The 22,326-nt window shown below is 56.8% G+C and overlaps 1 protein-coding gene across 1 annotated transcript in view; it reads left to right on the top strand.

Annotated features, from left to right (window-relative positions):
* Positions 1 to 290: 290 nt before the first annotated feature.
* CACNA1S (calcium voltage-gated channel subunit alpha1 S) overlaps positions 291 to 22,326 on the top strand; it is a 43,206-nt gene continuing 21,170 nt past the window's right edge. The window contains exons 1-14 of the mRNA XM_066238923.1: positions 291 to 547; positions 2,009 to 2,114; positions 7,512 to 7,651; positions 9,172 to 9,314; positions 9,501 to 9,653; positions 11,312 to 11,517; positions 13,224 to 13,327; positions 14,472 to 14,617; positions 15,013 to 15,094; positions 17,781 to 17,941; positions 18,829 to 19,054; positions 19,701 to 19,908; positions 20,870 to 20,990; positions 21,841 to 21,955. Coding sequence (XP_066095020.1) covers positions 396 to 547; positions 2,009 to 2,114; positions 7,512 to 7,651; positions 9,172 to 9,314; positions 9,501 to 9,653; positions 11,312 to 11,517; positions 13,224 to 13,327; positions 14,472 to 14,617; positions 15,013 to 15,094; positions 17,781 to 17,941; positions 18,829 to 19,054; positions 19,701 to 19,908; positions 20,870 to 20,990; positions 21,841 to 21,955 — 2,063 coding nt within the window. The 5' untranslated portion in view covers positions 291 to 395. The remainder of the gene's footprint in view (positions 548 to 2,008; positions 2,115 to 7,511; positions 7,652 to 9,171; positions 9,315 to 9,500; positions 9,654 to 11,311; positions 11,518 to 13,223; positions 13,328 to 14,471; positions 14,618 to 15,012; positions 15,095 to 17,780; positions 17,942 to 18,828; positions 19,055 to 19,700; positions 19,909 to 20,869; positions 20,991 to 21,840; positions 21,956 to 22,326) is intronic.

Genomic DNA, 22,326 nt, shown 5'->3' with positions numbered 1-22,326 from the left:
TGGGGGAGGAGGAGCTAAACTTGGCACAAGGGAAACAGTCTATAGTTGAGGTCCATATTGTGGGTCCGTCCCTCCTAAAGTCTCGCCCAAACTTGAACCTTCATTATGTCTCCCACTGCCCACCCCAGGCCCATGTGCCTTCTGCCACCCCACCCCCAGCCTCCTGGGGACATACTTGGATGTCACTTGCTGGGCTGGGAAGGAATGACAGCTGCCTGGCCTCAGGGGCTAATTTTACTCCCTGCAGCAGCGGGAGGATAATCCTCCGGCCCCACACCCCGCTGGCCCGGCAAGCTGGCTTGACCCTGTAGACTCAGCGGCCAGTCCCCAAGGCCAGGGCACAGGGGACACAAGGAGAAGACGGTGCTGGGGTGTGGAGCAAGGCTGCTGGGAACATGGAGCCGTCCTCCCCCCAGGATGAGGGCCTGCGGAAGAAGCAGTCCAAGAAGCCTGCCCCTGAGATTCTGCCCAGGCCCCCCCGGGCCTTGCTGTGTTTGACCCTGGAGAACCCAGTGCGGAAGGCCTGCATCAGCATCGTGGAGTGGAAGTATCCTCTGGGCCCCAGGCGGCGGGGCTGCTTGTGCAACATGGAGAGGAAGGGAGTGACAATGGGAGGAGCCCAGGGAGACAGGATGACCACCCCAAAGGGGCCTTTGGGAAGGAAGGCCTCAACCAAGAGGGAGGAGGAGGAGCTCCCCTGGGGGGGGCTTCTGGGGCCTGAGTGTGCAGCCAGGTCCTGGTGACTGCGGAGATGCCTGTCAACCGCGTGCGGCAGGGCTGGGTGTTTCGGGGCTGTTGGCAGGTGTGCCCAAGGCCACGTTATCGTGGGCTCTTTCTTAGGTTTTTGAAACAACAGCCTCGTTTTTTATACAGGATGGGAGAGAATAAAAACCTTCATCTTGATGGGAGAGGTGAGCATGGAGAGAGGCAAGCTGAGCAGGACCAGCCATCTGGGGATGGGGTGGAGGGACCCAGGGAGGTGTCCCGCAGCCTGGAGATCTTAGCTGAGACCCCCACCGGGGCTCCTGTGTTTGCATCAGTTCTGGGAGGAAGAGCAAGGGAGGCATCTGGGTTATTTGAAAAAGGGAGGAAGGAGGCAGGCGGAGGGGGAGGCCTGTGTCACATGGCCCTCAGAGGAGGTTGGAGATGTTTGAAATATTTCTGAAGGGTTCTGGGAGCCAGACTCCCGCCAGCTGCTCCTGAGAAGAAGGGATACGTAGACAGACAAGGAAAATGTGGGACCAGGTTGGAATAGTTGGGGTCCAAGCCAGCTCTGCCCTCACAGCTGAGCTCACCCCATCCAGCTGCAGCAGCTGCCCTCCCAGCCTCCATGGGCAACGGTTTGGGGGGAATCTCATCCATTCTCAGCCCTTCTGGGCCTTCTCTCCCCAGCCTGTGCATCTGTAGCACCTGAGGAAAGAGGTTTTCAACCAAGCCCGGCTACACCTTGTGCCTCCTATCCTTCTGCCTCCCTCCCCCTTACCCCGTTCCCCTGACTTGCCCTGGGCCACCCCAGGAAGACGGCTGTGCCTCAGTGGGTGTGTCTGGGGGATGTGTGCAGCTCTGGGGGCTGCTGATCTAGTCGGTGGTCATCCACTCCTTCCTCAGGCTCCAAGGCTCAGGTGTCACTCCCCCCATCCCGTCCCCTTTCCCGGTCCTGCTGTGCGGGCACCTAGTTCATCCCCTATCAGCCCCATTTCTCTGTATGACCCCCCCAGGCTGTCCAGCAGGAATCTCAGAAAGCCACTGCTCCTGGGGAGAGGGCAGGTAGGGTGGGGTTAGGGGCTGACAGGTGCTTGACGCTGAGGAGTCTCAGGCCAGGACCAGAGCTTTGAGGTCCCAAAGCACGTGGGTGGAGCTACCTGTTCCCCGGGAGCAGTACCTGGGGCCTTTCTCTGGGAGAGCGGGACCCTTCAGCTAGACTTACAGTCACAATCCAGACTGATTGTGCCCTCCGACTGTGCAAACCCACGCCTCACTCAAGGGTGCTCCTTAACCCTGGCACCAGACCCTTCGAGACTATCATCTTACTGACCATCTTCGCCAACTGCGTGGCCCTGGCCGTGTACCTGCCCATGCCAGAGGATGACAACAATGCCTTGAACATTGGCCTGGTAAGGGGTCCTCCTCCCCTGCCCCTCAGGCCTGCACCAGGCTGGGGAGGCCCCTGGAGTGGGCTGCGTCTGGAGGACAATGCTGTAGCTTCCACCCCTGAGGTGGACAGATACCCCTTCCTAATCCACCTGCAGGGCTGGTCAGTGGCTTAACTGATCTCCTGGTGTCCATAATATTGCCAACCAGTCCTGCAAGAGGACTCGCTGTGCCCGGGGAACCTTCTGAAACCACACTCCTGGAGTCCTCAGCACAGCCTCATAAGTGAAGTCCCATCTGACAGGTGCAGAAACCGAGGCTGGGGGTAGGAGTCAGCCAGTGACGGTTGGAGGCGAATGCTCATTCCCTTTCTGGATAGAAGCCAGGAGAACCCTGTTCCCACCCTCCTGGGAGGGCTCCATCGAGGAACGCCAGCAGATGGCGAGATGGTGTTTTTAGGGTTCCTCATCCCTTTCTCCTTGGCCGCCGCCAGTAACAGGCCAGAGCCGGAAGGGTCTGTCCAGAATTGAGGGTCCCATCTTCTCCTCACCTCACTCTTTAATGGGGGAGAAGACAGAGTGTTAGTTGAAGGACGCACCCACCCAAAGCTAGAGACTCGTTAAAATACTTCCCGTTTCCCGAGGGCTTATTCGATATCAGGTTCTGCGCTACATATTTTATTTTACAGTCTATTTCAGTCCCCCTGGTCACCCCCGTGAGGTAGAGTCATATGATAAGATGGGAAAACTGAGGCTCGGAGAGTTGAGGTGCCTGGCTGGGGGACACCCTCCATGCGCCTTCTCAGAGGGTCTCAAACGCAGGCCTGTGACTTTCAGCCCTGTGACTGCTGTGTTGCCATCATGAGGACTTCAAGGGTATGTCCCTGGGAACAGTGGTCTCGGGCATGTACGGTCCAGGCTCCCTAGGGGACAGGGACAAGGGCCACGCATCTCACATCTCAACAGACTTGTTGAGTGGGGAGCCTGAGAGAGGTGTTATCTCGGCCCTCCTTAGGCAGTTTCCAGGGCATCTATCTTGAGTTGCCGGGAAGCTGGGCGTCGGCGTGTGCCCGGGTATAAACGAAAACCTCTGGTAAGAGGGTGGGCCAAGCGTGGGCAGGGACAGAGCCATGCAGCAGGTACTCCGTGTCCTGCGTCCCTGCCTTGCGCAGCAGGCCGGTCCCCTGGTCCCAAGTCTGGGAGGGCTCTGGGCCCACTGCCCATCCTTCAGGATTTGTGTCTTGGGGCCTGGGTTCCATTTCACTCCCCTAAGAAGTTGACTCCTTGGGAGAGAAACTGCCCTCTGGGAGGGCATTGTTTCCCCCAGGTGGGGACCCTGGTTTCCATCTTGAAGCAAAATGGTGCCCTAAGCGTTCCCAGGTGTCTCCTGTGTGTTGCTGTAGCCCTCTGGGCTGGAGCTGCATGGCCTCGGGTCAGGTCTAGGGGCTCCAGGGGATGGGGCGACGGGTCCCCCGGGAGAGGAAAACCTGACAGAGACTTTGCGAGGCAGTGACGTCACCTCAAATGTCAGAGCTGCACGGCTGTGGTGACCAGTGGGGGCGCTTTGTGGTGATGCCCAGAGAAGGTAGGCAATGGTCAGGGCCACACTGCCCACTCCAGCTGAGGGTAGAGAACGTGGGGAGAGCAGGTGCCACGGGCATCAAGGGGGCAGAGACCAGGGAGGATGCCCCCTCCTACGATAGCGTCGCCTGGCCTGAAATATGGACAAGGCTGTGGCCGAGAAACCTCGTAAGTTAACCATGAAATAGCCCTCTACTAGGCTTGCCATAAACTGCCCCACCACTACACAGCGACGAGGCGGCACCTTCCTTTTGCCTAACTTCCACGTTCTGGCTGATTTTTGGTAACCGTGGTCAAACAGGCCTTGGTGCTGCCTGGGGAGGACGAGCTGGCCCCTCCCAGGCCTCCCGGTGGTGCCTGAGGTCAGGCCCCCAGGACAGGACACGCCTAGGGTTCAGGTTGCCGCATGCCCTGAGGAAAGGCTGCAGCCCGAGCCTCTGGCATCCAGATTGCTTGTCTTTTTATAGGGTCGGAAATGTGCCCAAGACGGCTGCAGCCAACAGCCCTCTCTGTACCTCGTCTCAAAAGAACCGCAGCTCTGGCCTTGCCCGGCAGAGAACCAGGGCCTGCAGGGTGTGGCAGGGAGTCCGGGCTACCCGCTAAGGGTCTGACCAAGTGACTTGAGGCCCCAGTTCAAGACTGCCCATTCCCCCTACCGCGGCACCCAGTGCCCCTGTCTGTGGCCTTAGTATCCCCACCTCTCAGCTGCCGAGAGTGAGCAGGAACACATAGGATAACCCCCTCTCCAGCACTTTGCCCAGCCATGCCATCTTTGGGGAGTTATAGGGATGTGTGGGGTTTCAAATCAGACCAGCCTGCCTTTGTCTCCTCCTCTGTGCACAAAGGTCCCCAGTATCCACTCCTCAGGACTGTCCTATCTATGAATTCCCGACCCTGTGTCCCGCCTGTACTCGGGAGGGGCTCCATAAACCTTCATTTCTTTCCTTTCCTGCATTCCCAGCCCCCACAGCCCACAGTGGAGGTCCCACGAGCCTGGGCCTGGGAGTGGGAGGCAGGACAGACCCGCTCAGACTGCATCTTTGGGGTGAGAGTTCATCAGGCTAACTATAGCCGCTGTCCTCCTATCTCTGGGTCATCTTCCAAACCAGGAGGCTGAGGTAGTCATGGAGACCGATGCCAGGGTCTGGACACCTGTGAGCAGGCAGGCTGGCTCACTGGGAGAGCCGCTGACTCAGTCACACAGATGGACAGGTGCCTCGCTGCCCTGGGCACCTGCTTCCCCTCTGAGTCTCACTTCCTTTATCTGTGAAGAAGAACAATAGGTGGTGGGGGCCCCACCACCAATAGCTGGGTGGAGAGGCTGGTGCCCCCAGTTGAAACAAGGACAGGTGAGGAAGAGCAGGTTCAGGGGCAGGAAGACGGCAGGGGGGGCATGCTGAGCTCGGTGTGGGTTGGAGCTGCTGTGGACGTAGGCTCACCACACAGCTCTATAAATGCTGACTGCACATGGTTCTGGCAGAAAAGCAACCCCCACAAAGGACCGGCTCCTGTGACAGTGGCTGGGCTGGGATTTGTGAGGGCTTTGAGGGTGCTGGGCGATGATGGACGCATCCCTGTCAGGTGCCAGGGGTTTTCAGCATTTCCGTTTTACCGGTGAGGAAACTGAGGCTCCCAGAGGCTTGGGCTGTGTGCAGGGCACAGAGCTGAGAGGTGTTAGCTGCACAGCTTCTGCCCCCACCCTCCGATGGTGACCCTTGGAGGGGGGAGGCTGAAGAGCACGCGATGTTTAGGAAACGCTGGTGATGTTGACCTTGAAGAGGCCACCAGGTCTTCCCAGTGTGTCCAGCCTGCCCTTCCTAGATGTCTGAAACAAATGTCCCAGTGAGACATTAAACCCAGGCTGGAGGGGTCATGGGTCAACCCAGGGTGATGTTGCGGACAGTATTGCCCTGACATAGGACAGGACACGTGTGTCCTCTGTCCCCTGTGTGCACACAGGTCTCTATGGCCAGACATTTGATCCAGGTGCTCTGTGTCAGGCTGGGGGTCGGTGGGAGAGCTGGGCCTTGCAGTCAATGGGCAAGGAATCCGAGGGACGTCCTCTGTGGCCCGTGGCCTGGACAGGCCCACTCTGGGGGGTGGTGGGACAGGCAGCGGCGGGACAGGCAGGGACAGCTGCGGTGGCGGCAGGCCTATGAGCCCTGCCACTATTTTGGGCCCTGTTGTCCTTCCTCAGAGCCCCGCCTCTCCTGTCTGTCCCCTGGGGCTGCAGAAACTTGAAAATGTAAATGTTTTTGATTTGAGTCACCTGCTCCCCGCCCTTCTCCCTGTGGCTGACTCCTGCCTTGCCAAGGAATGGGACCAGTGCCCATGCCCGGGAGACCCTCCAAGGCTGTATCCCTCTTGTTAGGGGTGATGCCCAGACATTTCCAGCTCCTTTCAGGGGGCCCCATGGTCCCCCCAAGGGTTAACCTAAGCGCAGTCCCTGTCAACAAGCCCACTAGAAGAAGGGTGTGGTTCAGCACTCTGATCATACAGAGTTGTTTTCTGGAATTAGGAGGAAGCGTTGGGATGACCCATGGGGAAAAGGGATTTGGGGTGAGTCCACACATGCCTCAGTTTTCCCCCTTTCAGGACAGTTCTCCAAACAACAAGTTGGGAGGGTGCTGGGACCATGTCCATGTTAAGGACCCATTTGGAGACCTTGCTCCTCGCCTCCTACACCCACCACCTTGGAGGTGGGAATGAGTTTTTATCCAAATCAACAATGGAGGGCCATTTCCTGGAATGAAGGAGCTATGAGTTCACAGTGTATGGAGGGAGGCCCCGGTGGGCAGTGCCCTCCCTCCTGGGTGGGCGCAGACTGTGGGCACAGACCCTCTTGTCAACTGCAGAACTGCAGGTCAAGTTCTCTGCCTCTTGCAGCTATGGGGTGGGGGCAGCATGGTCTGGGCCACTAGTGGGCCAGACCCCAGGGAGACTGGGCTCGTCTGGGGAAGCTTGGCTGGGGGAGGGGTGCAGAGCTCTTGAAAGCCGCCCAGTGGGCTTGGACTGCTATACAAGGAATTGTTTCATCCTGCAGTCCTGGACAGGGATGTGCTTTCTCGGATAGAACTAACTCTTTCCTGGGCCAGGAGCAGCGAGGGTGACAGGGACAAGATTGGGTGACAGAGGGAGCACATGGAGGAGGCAGCAAGGCCTTCTACAGGGTGGGGCTGGGCTGAAACCCTGCCCCCATCCCCCCCCCCCAGTGATGGTGCCTGGGCCTTCCAGTGGCAGGGGGGTTTACAGGAGAGGTGTTGGAGGCCAGACCCTGACGGCGAGGGAAGACATTGGTGTGCTGAGGAATGTCCTGCCTCTCATCGCCGGTGGTGGGAGAAGAGAGATGCCCAAACCCTAGCCAGCCAGGGGATGGCACTCTAGGGTCTGCCCGGGCCACTCACTGACTCCGGCAATTCTAGGCCCCAGAAGATGAGTAATAAAAAAAAAAAAGAACAGCCCCACACTTTGTAGAGCTTACGTTTTGGTGGGTGAGATAGAAGGTGATCCAGATGAAAACACATCTGGCATTTTCAGCTGGGGGGGAGGGGGAGAGGTGCGGATGGGGAATGACTACAAACACAGGAAGAGGGACTTAAATGTCAGCAGTAGCGTAGACCCAGCGTGGTGGCCCGCGGAGGCCTCGGTGAGGCCCAGGAAGGACCTGTAGGAAATAAGGAGCTGGCCCAGGGTGTGCATGTGGCCATGAGGCGGGGGTGGGGGGGATTCCAGGCAGGTGCGAAGGTCCTGAGGTGGCTGGGGAACGGTGTGCCTGGAGAGGAAGAGCAAAGGTGTGCTCAGCAGTGCAGAGGGGAGACGTGACAGCACTTGCTCCCGCAGGAGAAGCTGGAGTATTTCTTCCTTATCGTCTTCTCAATCGAAGCTTCCATGAAGATCATCGCCTATGGCTTCCTCTTCCACCAGGACGCCTACCTGCGCAGCGGCTGGAATGTGCTCGACTTCATCATTGTCTTCCTGGGGTGAGGACAAGAGGGGGGAGGTCTGAGGAGCCCTCGGAGGCCCTATGCCTACAACCGCTGCCGCCAACACCTCCAGGCAGGACAGCACCCAGCTCCGTGCAGGGAAGCAGCCTCTGTGTGAGGGACCCTGACCAGCAGGTCACAACCTTCCCCAGTGAGGACTGTGGGTTCCTTCATTTTTTTTTTTTTTATAAAGGATGTGTGTGGCTCCAATGGTGGTATATTTCTCCACCTTCACCATCTACTCATTTATTCCACGGACTGTACTGAGTACCTATTATTATTTGGGGTCACAAAAATGCACATTTAGTAAACTGTGTTATCAGCTCGGGTGGCCATCATAAAGTATCACAGATGGGTGGAGTCTGGAAGTTCAAGGTCAAGGTCTCAGCAGAACTGTTTCGTCCTAAGGTCTCTGTCCTTGGATTGCACTGGGCACCTTTGCCATGTCCTCGGGATGGGAGGGTCTGTCCTCCATGCACATGCACCCCTGACATCTCTCTGTCCACATTTCCTCTTCTTTTGGTCAGATTGGTTTAGGGCCGGGCCCCACAGCCTCATTCACCTCAATCACCCTTCTAAAGGTGCTGTCTCCAAATCACATTCTGAAGTCTTGCGGGTTAGGGCTTCAACCTATACTGAATTGGGGGGGGGGCACAGTTCAGCCCCTAGAATAACTTTGAATAACCTCCCCATTCTTATCACAGCATGTATCATGTATCAGGCAGTTACTGTGTGCCTTGAGTGTCACATCTCACTCAGATGTCCCAACAAGCCTCTTGTTTTCTCCACTTAAGGACGCTAAAGGCTCAGAGAAGTCAAATGACCTGCCCATGGTCACACAGCTAACCAGAGGCAGAGTCAGCATGCAGACCAAGGCCATCTCAGCCCCAGAGGCTGCTCTCTCAGCACCGTGGTGTCCTTCAAGGCAATAATCCTTACTTTGACTATTTAGTAATTACCTCGTGCTGCTTAAGGCACCGCAGGGCAGACAGAGGGTCTCGGTGTATCCACCTCTGTCGGGGCCCCGGACGCGTGCCTACAGAATAATGTCAGGAATAGCCCCATGCAGAGCACAATGAGCCCTTGGGTTTAGTCGTCAGAAGCAGGATCTGGAGGAAGGACTTGAGATGGACTTCAGTGGATAATAGAAACTTGAGTCCATTGAGAGAGGAGGCAGAGGTGACCAGGACAGAAAGCAACAGGTCCTAGCTTCCTCCCTAGTCCCCATGCAGCAAGGGACTGCTGGTGACCCCCAGCCTGCCGTGGGGTTACCCAGCCCCTGGGCTGAGGACTGTAGGTGTCCGTGACACATGTACCATGGTGCCCTCTTCCCAGGTTGTGAGTAGACATCACGGATGTATCCAGAGCCCTCTTTTCACAGAGTTCAACGTTAGCCTCAGGACCTTTTCTAATACCCCCTCAGGTCTCCTGAGCAGAGGGGACACAGGGTTCCGGAGCACTGGCTCACTGCCCGCCTGACCACTGGGCCTTCTTTCCCCTCTGCTTCCACACTGCAGGGTCTTCACAGTGATCCTGGAGCAGGTCAACGTCATCCAAAGCAACACAGCCCCACTGAGCAGCAAAGGGGCGGGCCTGGACGTCAAGGCGCTGAGAGCCTTCCGCGTGCTCAGACCCCTCCGGCTGGTGTCGGGGGTACCCAGTGGGTGGCAGTGTCCCTGCGGATGCCCCTCCTTCCCAAGCTGGTCCCCTTGCCCTGTCCTGTCCCGTTTCGGGTCCTCCCCCTGCCTTGGTGTACCAGACAGAGGCTCCCCAGGGTGTGGAGAGCAGGAGGTGAACGTTAAGGGAGCTGACCCTGCTGTCCCCCCACCCACCCCCTGCCCCGCAGGCCTGCAGGTGGTCCTCAACTCCATCTTCAAGGCCATGCTGCCCCTGTTCCACATCGCCCTGCTGGTCCTCTTCATGGTCATCATCTATGCCATCATCGGGCTGGAACTCTTCAAGGGCAAGATGCATAAGACCTGCTACTACGTCGGAACCGGTGAGTTCCGGGGGCTGGGGCGGGGGAAGGGGCCCCAGGACAGCGGGAGGGGAGCCACCTGGCTGTGAAGAAGCCACAGGTCGGGTCACTGCCTCCCACACCTGCTGACCTTGGTGAAGGTCTCCCCTGGACCAGGAACGGGAGGAAGGGCAGCTCGGCCTGGGTCAGTGACTAGGGGAAGCGGTCAGGGGCCTGGGCCACAGCTGTTCTGAGGTACACATGCCCAGATAACACGGCGAATCTCTGGGCTTTCTGGTTGTCCGTCGAGATGCTTGACTTCCTATTTGTCCTTTTCCTTGTTGCCATAGTTATAGCTTGGTCATTCTGTACAGCCCCTCGGAGTAGGGCCCACAGAGGCGAGCCTGAGTGGGGCCACAGGAAGCCCCAGAGCCAGAGTGTCCCCTTGAAGGGTTGTCACAGATAACCTACCTTGAGGCCCCTATGAGCCTGATGCAGCCTTCTAAACCAGCCGTTCCCAAACCATCTGCTCTCAGGACCCCTTTACACTCGAACATTATGGAGCACCCAAAGGGCTTTGGGTGACATGGCTTTTGTCATTGATGTTTATGGCGTTAGACATGAAAACTGAGAAAAATGTCCGAATGGTAGTTGATGAAGTCATATGAAAAGAATATTAATAAACCCATCATATATGAACATAAATAATATACTTTTATATAAAATTATTATATTTTCCCAAACCAAAACTATTGAGTGAGCAGAATGGTGCTGGTTCTCATTGCGTCTAAATCTTGCTCATGCCCAACTCTGTGGATGGCTGCATTGGCTCTGTCATGATGTCCCATACGTCACGTAAGATCTGGAAGGTTTCACTCAGGTCATGCTGACAGACTGAGGAGAGGAAACCAAATAACTAGATAACGTCTTGGCATTATTATGAGAACGAGAGGCCTGGGTTCCCCTCTGAGACCCTGGCTTCACACGGTCACTGCCCAGCTGCCTCGGTGAGCATTGTTCCTGGCAGGTCCTGCTCCGAGCTCAGGACCATGCCATCTTTGGGGTACTGTGCTGACATGGGTCAGGTCCGGCTTCAGCTCTGACAAGCGTCCCTGACCTCCAAGCACAGAAGAAGACAAAGGCATCCTGATGTAAAGGGGGGTCAAAGGTGCCATCATACCTGAAGAATGTTAGAGACCGTGAGGATCCCACCAGTGGCACAGTGGGGGCTGCAGGCTAAAGCTAGGGAGCTCCCGCTGAGAGCAGCCCAGGCCCCCAAGGCTGGAGGTCTGGAGGGCATAACTCAGCACCCTGGGGCATCCCCATTCCAGCTCTCAGATGGAGCTCTCGAGTCTTAACCTGTAAGACCCACCCCGTCACCTCCCATCTGAGGCCCTGTGGGTACAAATGACACTCACGTCACAGCTGTGTCATAGCTTGCCTTTCATAGCACAAGTCATCCTAACAGCTGACCCCCTAGTGAGGCCCTGGGGCCTAAGCTACAGTCACAGTGGCCTGTAGGTGCCCGCTGCCCCGCCCTAGCCCCAGGCTCCCTCTTTACCTGCTGCCACGTGCCCCGGGCACATGGCTCTCTGCTCTGCTAGCCAAGAGGCTCAGACCCGTTCCGCAATGATTGTAACAACTTCTCTCTCATCGCTGTCCACCATTGTCCTCTGTCGTCTGATATCCCCACCCCCCAGACATCCTGGCCACCGTGGAGAACGAGAAGCCCTCGCCCTGCGCCAGGACGGGCTCGGGCCGCCCCTGCACCATCAATGGCAGCGAATGCCGGGGTGGCTGGCCAGGGCCCAACCACGGCATCACCCACTTCGACAACTTCGGCTTCTCCATGCTCACCGTGTACCAGTGCATCACCATGGAGGGCTGGACCGACGTCCTTTACTGGGTGGGTTAGGCCTGCACTTGCCGGAGCCCCTCCCTTCATCTGGGGCTGGCAGGGGAGGTAGGGGCTGTTAGTCACCCACTCAGGTGTCCCTGCTGCTTCTCTCTCTCTTTCTCTCTCTCTCTCTCTCTGGTATTTTTCTGAAGTTAGAAGTGGGGAGGTAGAGAGACAAACTCCCACATGCGCCTGACTAGGGTCCACTCAGCATGCCCACCAGGGGGCGATGCTCTGCCCATCTGAGGCATTGCTCCATTGCAACTGGAGCCATTCTAGCACCTGAGGCGGAGGCCATGGAGCAGTCCTCAGCACCCGGGGCCAACTTCGCTCCAATGGAGCCTTAGCTGTAGGAGGAGAAGAGAGAGACAGAGACAAAGGAGAGGGGAAGGGTGGAGAAGTAGATGGGCGCTTCTCCTGTGTGCCCTGACCGGGAATTGAACCCAGGACTTCTACACGCTTGGGCCAAAGCTCTACCGCTGAGCCAACTAGCCAGGGCCTCTGCCCCTTCTTGCTCTTCCCTAGAAAGCCTGTCCAGGGACACCACCGCCTCTCCTCCCAAGTGTGGGTCCCAGCCTTCTTGGGAAGTCCCCACCATACAGCCTGTCTGTGCGGGACTCTAGAGGAGGAGAGGCATGGGAGCCAGGACCTCAGCGTTGGGCTGTGGTCTCACTTCCTAATTTGTCCCTGCGCCTGGCTGGTGGTGACTCACTGTTCATGGCCAGGAGTCTCAGATTTCTTGGGGTGTGACAGGCCCTCTGAGTCTTCCTTCTCTCCGCTGGGCAAGATTTCTTTCCCGTGTTGTAAACACTAGATATTAGTTTCCCCACCTGCACTGCGAAAGTACAACCCACACCATGGGGCTGGTGGGAGGGGCGCACTGAATCACAACAGTGCGGGCACGCGGCCGAAGCTGTGACATCTCCATGCGGAGGCCGTCCTTTATTTGGTGTTATGAAGAGCCAGGTTGTGTTTCCTATTGAATTGCCCCACAAAGCCAGGTGTTGTTCCCATCTCACAGGTAGGGAAACTGAGGCTCAGAGGGGTTCCCAGAGTTACAGAGCCTTGTGAGCAGTAGATCCAAGAACTCTCATCTCTCTGGGTCCAGTGCCAAAACTCGTAACCACAGTGTGATCCTGCCTACTGGGGAGGCATTGTCACACGGTCAAATGCTCTGCAAAGATAGAGTATCAGGATGAATAGTTCTTGTGAGCACCTCTCACAGGAGCAGATTGCTTATTATTTGCAAGGACCGTCCCATGTGTGATTTTTTCTTCTGCTACAGGGAATATTGTTATCCCCATTGGGCAGATGGGGTAATAATGCCCACAGCTGTTGGGCAACTTGTCTTGGGTTGCTGAAATTGTTCATGAAGTAGCCGACCAGGGTCAGGCTGAGATGCCTTACTGTTTCTTCTACTTTGAAACTATTGGCTATAAAGGAGCCAAGTGGATTCCATGAGAGAGCAGGTCATGGAGGTGGTCGGCTAGAGGGAGAAATGGGTCCGTGTCACCTGGGCCAAGTGGATGGTCAGCAAGCCCCCTACCTTGAAAGATACTTTATCTCCAGGTCCTACTTTTTCAGGAGAAAAAAAGGGTCCCCTCTCGTGGCCTGATGGCTTCTCTCCATGTCACCCAGGGTTGGTGGCATGGACAACTTGGAGGAGACCTGAGGCATCAGGTCAGGGGATGAGACTCACACCTTTGTCCTACCAGGTCAACGATGCCATCGGGAACGAGTGGCCCTGGATCTACTTTGTCACCCTCATCCTGCTGGGGTCCTTCTTCATCCTCAACCTGGTGCTGGGCGTCCTGAGCGGGTGAGGAAGCCCGAGCAGGGAGGAGGGGAAGAGGAAGGAGAGGGAGGAGCAGGACAGGGTCCCCTTTAGCCAAGGGCATGCTCCCTGGTTAGCAAGGAAGTGATAGAAGGTCCAGCCAGAAGCCCCTCCATTTTTAATTTTCCTCCCTTCCCTTTAAGTCCCCTCCTCCCCATGTTTCCTCCTGTCCCTCCACATCCCCAGTTCCCTGGTCCTGGATGTACCTGTGCTGAGTGCCAAGCATCAGTATAGCCTTCAGGTCAAGCTCACAGACTCTGGAGCTAGATAGTCCATGTTTAAATCTTTGCACTATGGCCCGGTGCCTGTGTGACATTTGTCTAATTACCGAAACTCTCTGTGCCACAGGGTCTACATCTACCAAATGGAATCATTTCAGTCCTGCGTTGTTGGGAGGATTGAAGGGGTGAACACATGCAAATCACTTAGAGGCCAGCATGTAATGAGCACTAAGTACTGACCGTCATTATTCATGAGAGCGACTCTCTCTCTCAGTGAAGGCTGACCGGCCACAGCAGGGACCTTAGAAGGGACCAGCAGCCCCTTCCCTCCACTGCCACCGCCCAGGAGCTTCCCTCAGGGCATGCCCTGTGGCTAGAATTCTGAGGGGGATCCATAAGTGTCATGGCACAAAATTGTCAGGAGTGCCCGCCTGGGCTAGGGGCTCCCTTCTCCTCTGCGTGGTGGCCGAGGGCTGCCCTTTCCTGTCACCTGGTTCTTTCAGAACCCGGGACAGCTTCCTCCAGGCCTTAGGTCTGTAAGCAGAACTGAATTTCTAAGGAAGCCGACAGGGTCCCAGCAGCGTGAGAAATCAGAGCAAAGTAGCTGATTCTGTTAGGACAGTGGGCTGTCATGTCGTTAACACTCCGTGTCCCCAAGAGGAGCTAGGGGAAACTGAGACATGATGAGAGGAGATGAGAAGAGGGGCCAGTGTTTCAAACTGCTTCTGGGAGGGGGTGAGGGCTGCCCCTTAGTCATCGGGAAGGGCACCTGCTCCGCAGGGGACCCCTGGGACCAGAAGGAAGGGTGCATCCAGCCAGAGACTGTGCTCATGGTGCTCTCTCTGTCCTTCCACATGTTTCCCCTTGTCTCCCCCTCCTGACCTCCTGACTGCCCTGCTCTGCTGCAGGGAGTTCACCAAAGAGCGGGAGAAGGCCAAGTCCAGGGGCACCTTCCAGAAGCTGCGGGAGAAGCAGCAGCTAGACGAGGACCTCCGGGGCTACATGAGCTGGATCACACAGGGCGAGGTCATGGACGTGGAGGACTTGAGAGAAGGTGTGGGTCCTAGGGCTGTGGTCGGCATCTCCTCTCCTGACGCCCCCCCATAGGAGGTGCCAGCATACAACACCCCTCTCAAACCTTGGAGTCCCGTGGAGCAGGGTCAGCATTGCCATTGTGCAGATAAGGACACCAAGACCCTTAGGGTGCGTGATGGGCCCAGAGTCCTACAGCTCCCAATGGGAGCATCCAGGTGTGCCCAGGGCTCTCCCTGCAGTACAAAACCCCACCTGTCTGCCCAGTGCCTCCCCTTCCCTCTTGGGCTCCTGGGAATTTGGCCTCAGGAAAGCAGAGGGGTCCAGGCCCACTCGGTGCACGCTGTCCCAAAGTATCTCCAGTCCGTGGGCCCTTCTCCAAGTGTGTCTGGCCCACTGTGTCTCTCTTGTCCCCAGGAAAGCTGTCATTGGACGAAGGTGGCTCTGACACGGAAAGCTTGTATGAGATCGAGGGCTTGAACAAAATCATCCAGTTTGTGTGAGTGTCTGTTCGTCTCCCAGGGCCCTCCCAGTCACAGGCTCCCTAAGACAGGGCCTTAGAACCCAGGTTCCTCCCCCTAAGGTGGCCGCAGAGTCACTTCCTGTCCCTTAGCACAATCCGAGGGTGCTCAGCAGATGACCTATTCATAGACCACTGCCCAGGGCCCCAGGTGCCTCTGGCTGCCTCTCTTCGACCAAAGTGCAGCCGGCGGGGTGGGGGTGAGGGGTCGTCAGTCCTGGAGCCTCAGCAGGGGAGAGGCAGGTGTACGTTATGTCCCCTGAGAAGCAGCCAGTGACCTGTGCAGGAAGGAGGCTGGTTCCCAGGCCCATGTCTCATGGGGACAGTGTGTTTGCTTGGCTGGCTGCTCTTTTACCAATTCAAACACAATTGTGATTTTGAAAGACCAAGGAATAGAGAAACACAGCAAAAGAAAAGAGGAAGAAGGGTCTCTACTGCCCTACACAGGGGTAACCATGGTAACGGATTAGCATCCCTCCGAGGTCTTTTCCATGCTTTCCTCTCTGTCTCTCACACACACAGCAGGTTTTCTGGGGTCTGTTTGGGGTTTTTCAGTGGCGAGGTTATTTATGTAAATACTGTCACCTCATAGCTTAGAGCAAGCAATACCCAGCACATGGGAGGTGCCGCCAGGTAGGTGATGAACAAATACCTGGTAACAGATTCTTTTTTGTATTTTTCTGAAGTTGGAAATGGGGAGGCAGTCAGATAGACTCCCGCATGTGCCTGACCGGGATCCACCAGGCATGCCCACCAGGGGGCGATGCTCTGCCCCTCCGAGGCGTCACTCTGTTGCAACCAGAGCCATTCTAGCGCCTGAGGCAGAGGCCACAGAGCCATCCTCAGCGCCCGGGCCAACTTTGCTCCAATGGAGCCTTGGCTGCAGGAGGGGAAGAGAGAGACAGAGAGGAAGGAGAGGGGGAGGGGCAGAGAAGCAGATGGGCACTTCTCCTGTGTGCCCTGGCCGGGAATCGAACCTGGGACTCCTGCAAGCCAGGCTGATGCTCTACCACTGAGCCAACCGGCCAGGGCCTGGTAACAGATTCTTAACTTAAAATTATCTATTGAGGGCAACTTGACACACACATATCTTTTTGTTGACTCAATTATTTTTTTTAGGTCAGTGTAAGGTTCATGACACAATTGAGCAGAAGAGACAGAGAGCTCCTATATAACTTCTGCTGCCCCCCAGATGCACAACCTCCCTCATTATCGACGTCCCTCCCACCATGGTGCCTGCATTTTGACCCGTCATCATCACCTAGAGTCTGTAGTTGACATCAGAGCTCACTCTTTTTTTTTTTTTTTGTATTTTTCTGAAGCTGGAAACGGGGAGAGACAGTCAGACAGACTCCCGCATGCGCCCGACCGGGATCCACCCGGCACGCCCACCAGGGGCAACGCTCTGCCCACCAGGGGGCGATGCTCTGCCCACCAGGGGGCGATGCTCTGCCCCTCCGGGGCATCGCTCTGCCGCGACCAGAGCCACTCTAGCGCCTGGGGCAGAGGCCAAGGAGCCATCCCTAGCGCCCGGGCCATCTTTGCTCCAATGGAGCCTTGGCTGCGGGAGGGGAAGAGAGAGACAGAGAGGAAGGAGGGGGTGGGGGTGGAGAAGCAAATGGGCACTTCTCCTATGTGCCCTGGCCGGGAATCGAACCCGGGTCCCCTGCACGCCAGGCCGACGCTCTACCGCTGAGCCAACCGGCCAGGGCCAGAGCTCACTCTTGGTGTTGTCCGTTCTGTGGGTTTGGACTAATGGGTAATGATCGACCCGTTTCCTCATTATAACACCCACACAGGGTATTTTCACCACCCTAAGAGCCCTCCACCTGGCCTCCCCTCCCGACTCGCCAACCACTAGGAACTGCTGATCTTGGTACCATCTGCATAGTCCAGCCTTTCCCAGAAAATCACCTCGTTTTCATATTGGCTTCTTTTGCTTAGTAATCCCTCATCTGAAGTTTCTCCTTGTCTTTTCCTGTCTCCATAGCTCACATGCTTTGATATAAAAGATTCTATAGCATGGATACTTGATAATACTTAATTAACTTGATCTCATGGTGGGTATACTTGGATACATAGATTCAGTCAAGCTTTCCAGTCTGGGGCCCTATGGTGCCCTCTCTTCTGGGAGCAGTTTTGCCAGAAGTGTGAACATTTCTGCTGGCAGATCCCTCAGGGAGGGTCAAAGTACACATAGATTTTAAACCTTGGTAAATGCTGCCACAATTACTCTCCAAAAAGTTGGCATTGATGGCCAAAGTGCCCTGCCTGCAGTCCTGCCCACCACCAGATACCATTCATTGTAGAACTGCTGTTATACGGGCAAAACGTGGCATCCCAGTCTTTGTTTCACTAGAATTGAAATGTACAGAGCCCCCACCCTCTGTGCCAAGCCCTGTGCTCAGCATCTCACTGTGTGATCTCCAGGCCCCTCTGAGGCCGGCATCGTCGCTACATGACTTTGAAAGAGGGAGGATTTAGCTAGGGAGAGCCTAGACTGGAGAACCATAGATCAGCCTGGCTCTCCGGCTTGCGCAGCAGGAGGGAGAGGACCAGTCATACTCCATGTGGCCAGGGTCTGCCTGAATGTATATAATGCGGGAGGGAGGGGGCTCAGGAGAAGCGGCTCCCCGCCTCCATCCTGCTCTGTCTCCTCCCCCAGCCGACACTGGAGGCAATGGAACCGCGTCTTCCGCTGGAGATGCCATGACCTGGTCAAGTCCAGAGCCTTCTACTGGCTGGTGATCCTGATTGTGGCCCTCAACACCCTGTCCATCGCTTCTGAACACCACGATCAGCCTCTGTGGCTGACCCACTTGCAAGGTGAGACCGTCCTGGAAGAGGACAGATGTGGCCAATGGCCAAAGCCAGGCCAATGGCATCCGGGCTTTTTGCAAAAGAGCTCTATTAGAGATTGACATTGTTTTCTAGAAATTACCAGTTGATGGTATTTGCCTTCTTGTGGCAACAATAGTAATACTTTGGAAGCCTCCAGCTGCATGCTCAGGTGCCTGGGGAAACTATTCCTATTCTAGACACTGGACCTCATGAATGCCAGTGCTTTAGCAATTTTGGGGGCGGAAGAGAATGCACAGGACTCATCCGCTTAGTCTTGGGTATGGAGAGTTTGAGGTACCTTTGCAGTACCACCATGGAGACGTCAGGGAGGCAGATGGAAAAGTAGGTCTGGAAGTCTGTGGAGAGGTCTGAGCTATATGAACGTCTGGGAGGCGTTGGCAGGGATGATAGCAGAAGCTGTGGTCTTAGAGGAAGGACATCACCAGATCCCCGGGGCTTGCTGTGTGCTCAGGTATGCAGCGTAAGTCCAGCGTCTTCAGAAAAGGCTTAGTCATAGAAGAAACACAGAAGGACCTGGTATCCCAGGAGCCAAGGAATGAGCAAGAGGCTGGGATGTCAGGAAAATCAGGGTCCAAGTGTCCACTGCATGAGGAATGTGGAAGTGATGGGGGACCCTAGAGAGTGTTTGCTGGTGGAGCCACAAGGGCGGACCTCTTAGATATAGCACTGCTTGGCCTCTGAGAAACCTGGATTAGTGTTCTTTCCATGAACAAGAATTCCCCAGGCTTGGCAGGATTTTGAGGGTAGAAAATGGACAATGGCTTGGAAACGTGGGAGGGGAGTCCTAGGCGAGAGGTGCAGAGGTGGGGAAGGGCAGGAGGGTGATGCTGAGCTTGCACTGCGCCCCACAGACGTAGCCAACCGGGTGCTGCTGGCCCTCTTTACCCTGGAGATGCTGATGAAGATGTACGGGCTGGGCCTGCGGCAGTATTTCATGTCCGTCTTCAACCGCTTCGACTGCTTCGTGGTGTGCAGTGGCGTGCTGGAGATCCTGCTGGTGGAGTCAGGCGCCATGAGCCCCCTGGGCATCTCTGTGCTGCGCTGCATCCGGCTCCTGAGGCTCTTCAAGATCACCAGGTGAGCAGGGCGGGCAGTGGGCTCTGTGCCATCCCATCTCCTGCGAGCCCCCATGAAAGCAGCCCCTCCCTGTCTCTGCGACAGAAATTACACTCCTCTTTGGACCTCATTCCTCCCTGGTCATCTTACCTCTAACCATGGTCTGAGGGCAGGAAGCAAGGGCATGGAGCAGAGGGAGGAAACAGGAGAAGGAGAGACTGGAAGAGGGAAGAAGGGAAGGAGGAGGAAAGGAAAAGAGGAGAAAAAGGAGGCTGAACACACAGAACAGATAGTAAGCTGCAGCTATGGAAGGCGGTGCAGGGACAGGAGGTGGTCCATGGATTTCCAAGGCTGTCTGAGTGCCCGCCTAAGCTGGGTGCCGTGCTGGGCATGGGGGCCAGGGCACACACACATGGGCATGGTCCTTACTCTCATGATGCTTTTGGTCCAGTGGGTGGGACCAGAAGTGATGAGTGTGATATGACGAACAAGACGTGCTCTGTGAAGGAAAGGGAAGGGGACGCCATGGATCCAGGGGCCTCTCCCTCCAGGCAGCCCTCCCCCGTGCACCTCCTCCAGGCCTGAGCCTTTCCCCCAGCCCACTCAGAGCCTGTGAACACCTGTGACAGGGGTCTGCCTGTCTCCACCTTGCAACCCCCTCCTGCAGGTATTGGACATCGCTGAGCAACCTGGTGGCATCCCTGCTCAACTCCATCCGCTCCATCGCCTCGTTGCTGCTGCTGCTTTTCCTCTTCATCATCATCTTCGCCCTGCTGGGCATGCAGCTCTTCGGGGGCAGGTATGACTTCGAGGACACCGAGGTGCGCCGCAGCAACTTCGACAACTTCCCGCAGGCCCTCATCAGTGTTTTCCAGGTGGGCTGCCCCACAGGTGCCCATCCCTCATCTTGTCCCGCAGCATCAGAGCAGGCATCACCTCCTCCAGGAAGCCTTCTCAGATCTGCGGGTTTGATTTCAAGGTCCCTCTACAGGCTCCCTCCTCCCCTGTGCATCTCTCCATTGTGACAGTGGCTTATCTGTCTCCTCCATGCTCCTGAGCTGGGAGCTGTGCCCAGCTTGTCCTTGTGCCTGTCCCTGGTGCCTGGCCTATGGTCGGATGGCAGTTTATGAATGAATGGAGTTGGGGTGGGCTGGGAGTCCAAGGGCCTCTTCTCTCTCCTGTGTGCAGCTCCTATCTCTGAGCACAAAGCTAGACAAGGTGAGCCCCCCCCCAAAGGCTTTGTCACCCTGAGGAACATTCCCCATGTCTCACTCTGGAGGCATGGCTTGGCCAGCATGCCCTGGAAGCCACCCAAGGGAACGCAGCTGGGACTCACCGGGAGGCCTCTGGAGGAGCTGCCTTAATGTAGAGCAGAGGCACGCTCCCCTCCATGGCCGCCAGTGCCTGTGAGGGACACTCTCACTGGAACAGTGTGTGACAATCAGTCAGTCCTACACATGACTTCTCTGTCTTCCGCTCACTCCACTGGCTGGCCATGCAGTGCGTCTTTGAAGGTGTTTAACATTGGACACCCTCTCTGGACAATGGAGCAACAGGTGGCCCAGGCATATGTGGTGCCGTTGGGGACAGAGCATGGGAAAACAATGAGCCCACTCGGTGACAATTACACTCCTTGGCCCTGGAAAGCCAATGACAAGATTTTCACTCATTGCGAAGGTGCGGGGATTAGAGAAGAGAGCTTTGGTCCTGGCTGTGGACGGAGAGAGGAGAGGTCTGGGGCCATGGGCAGAATGGAAGGGGCCATGTGGACCATGCAGTCCCCACAGAAGACTCCCAGTCTCTCCATGTTCCCCACCACGCTCCCCTGTCCCCCAGGTCCTGACAGGCGAGGACTGGAACTCCGTGATGTACAATGGAATCATGGCCTACGGTGGGCCCTCTTACCCCGGCATGCTCGTGTGCATTTATTTCATCATCCTCTTTGTCTGTGGCAACTGTATCCTCTCGAGAGCAGGAGCAGGGGATAGCTTAGGGAGGAGCTGGGCAGGGGGCTCAGAGCAGGGGCTGGGGATGCCCTCTAGCCAGAGGGCAGCACCCAGGCTCCTGGTCAGCGGAGGGAGACAGGACATGGCGATTGGCAAGTGCAGGAGTGGCCGCCTTGCAGTAGCCAGGCTGGGGAGGCAGGGGGACTGGTGACAGGCGGAGGAGCTCATCCCGGGGAGGTGAGCGAGCCTGGAGCAGGTGGGGGGAAGGGCAGGGCTTGGTGGAGGAGCCGTGAAGATGGTGGGGCAGCCTGGTGCGAAGGCGAGAGGTGGGCGGGTGGTACCAGGGAACCAGGCAGTGTGATCTTGGACAGAGCAAGTGATCAGATGGCAGAGGGGAGGGCGAGGGGACAGGACAGAGAGGACCGCAATGCCCAGGTCCTGATGTGTGCACCATGGAGTTTGATGTTATGAGTAGAAGGGAAGATGTTATGAGTAGAGTTTGATGTTATGAGTGCCCACGCTGGAGGGAAGGAAACCCTGTCCCTTGTGCTCATGTGTGCCAGGCATGATTCTCCCGTGAAGAGCCTTATGTGTTCCCCAGTAGCCCGGTGTGGGGGATGGAGTCAGTCCTGGGCAGGAAATGGGCGGTGCTCAGGGCCGCACCCAGGCTCCTGGTCAGCGGAGGGAGACAGGACATGGTGATTGGCAAGTGCAGGAGTGGCTGCCTTGCAGTAGCCAGGCTCGGGAGGCAGTGGGGTAACCCCAGTAAGAGGGTCTCCAATGACCCTGTCGACACGTAGGTAGAACAGACTCCGGTCTCTGCCGCCCACCACCCTAGGCTCCTTAGCTGGACACCCTTAGATATTCTGCTCAACGTCTTCCTGGCCATCGCTGTGGACAACCTGGCTGAGGCGGAGAGCCTGACTTCTGCCCAGAAGGCCAAGGCTGAGGAGAGAAAACGCCGGAAGATGTCTAAGTGAGTGCTTCCTCCTTGGCAGGGAGACCTGGAGTGCCCAGCCGGTGGTGGCGTCCCAGCCCCGGGCAGGTGGCTCCCCAGATCCTGACAGGCAGGGGTCATGCCACCGTGATAGCTGCCCAGAGAGCGGGCTTCTGTGGCCAGCACGTCCAGGGAGAGCTGGAGTCCTGTGTAGTGTCCCTGGGGACAGGATGAGCAACAAGTCGACCTCTAGACAGGTCTTGGAAATGTGAGAGCTAAGCCAGGCAGGCTGGGCCAGGCGCCCTGGGGAGGGTTCTAGGAATTCCCCCTGCCACCGGCCACTGGGTCACCGCAGTCTTGGGGGTCATTGGGGTCATTTCCACTCACTGAGCCTCGGGCTTCTCACCTGT

The sequence above is a fragment of the Saccopteryx bilineata genome, chromosome 1, assembly GCF_036850765.1.
Source record: "Saccopteryx bilineata isolate mSacBil1 chromosome 1, mSacBil1_pri_phased_curated, whole genome shotgun sequence".
Classification (NCBI taxonomy): Eukaryota; Metazoa; Chordata; class Mammalia; order Chiroptera; family Emballonuridae; genus Saccopteryx; species Saccopteryx bilineata.
The sequence above is the reverse complement of the archived record's forward strand: the minus strand, read 5'-3'. Positions and strand labels throughout refer to the sequence as shown.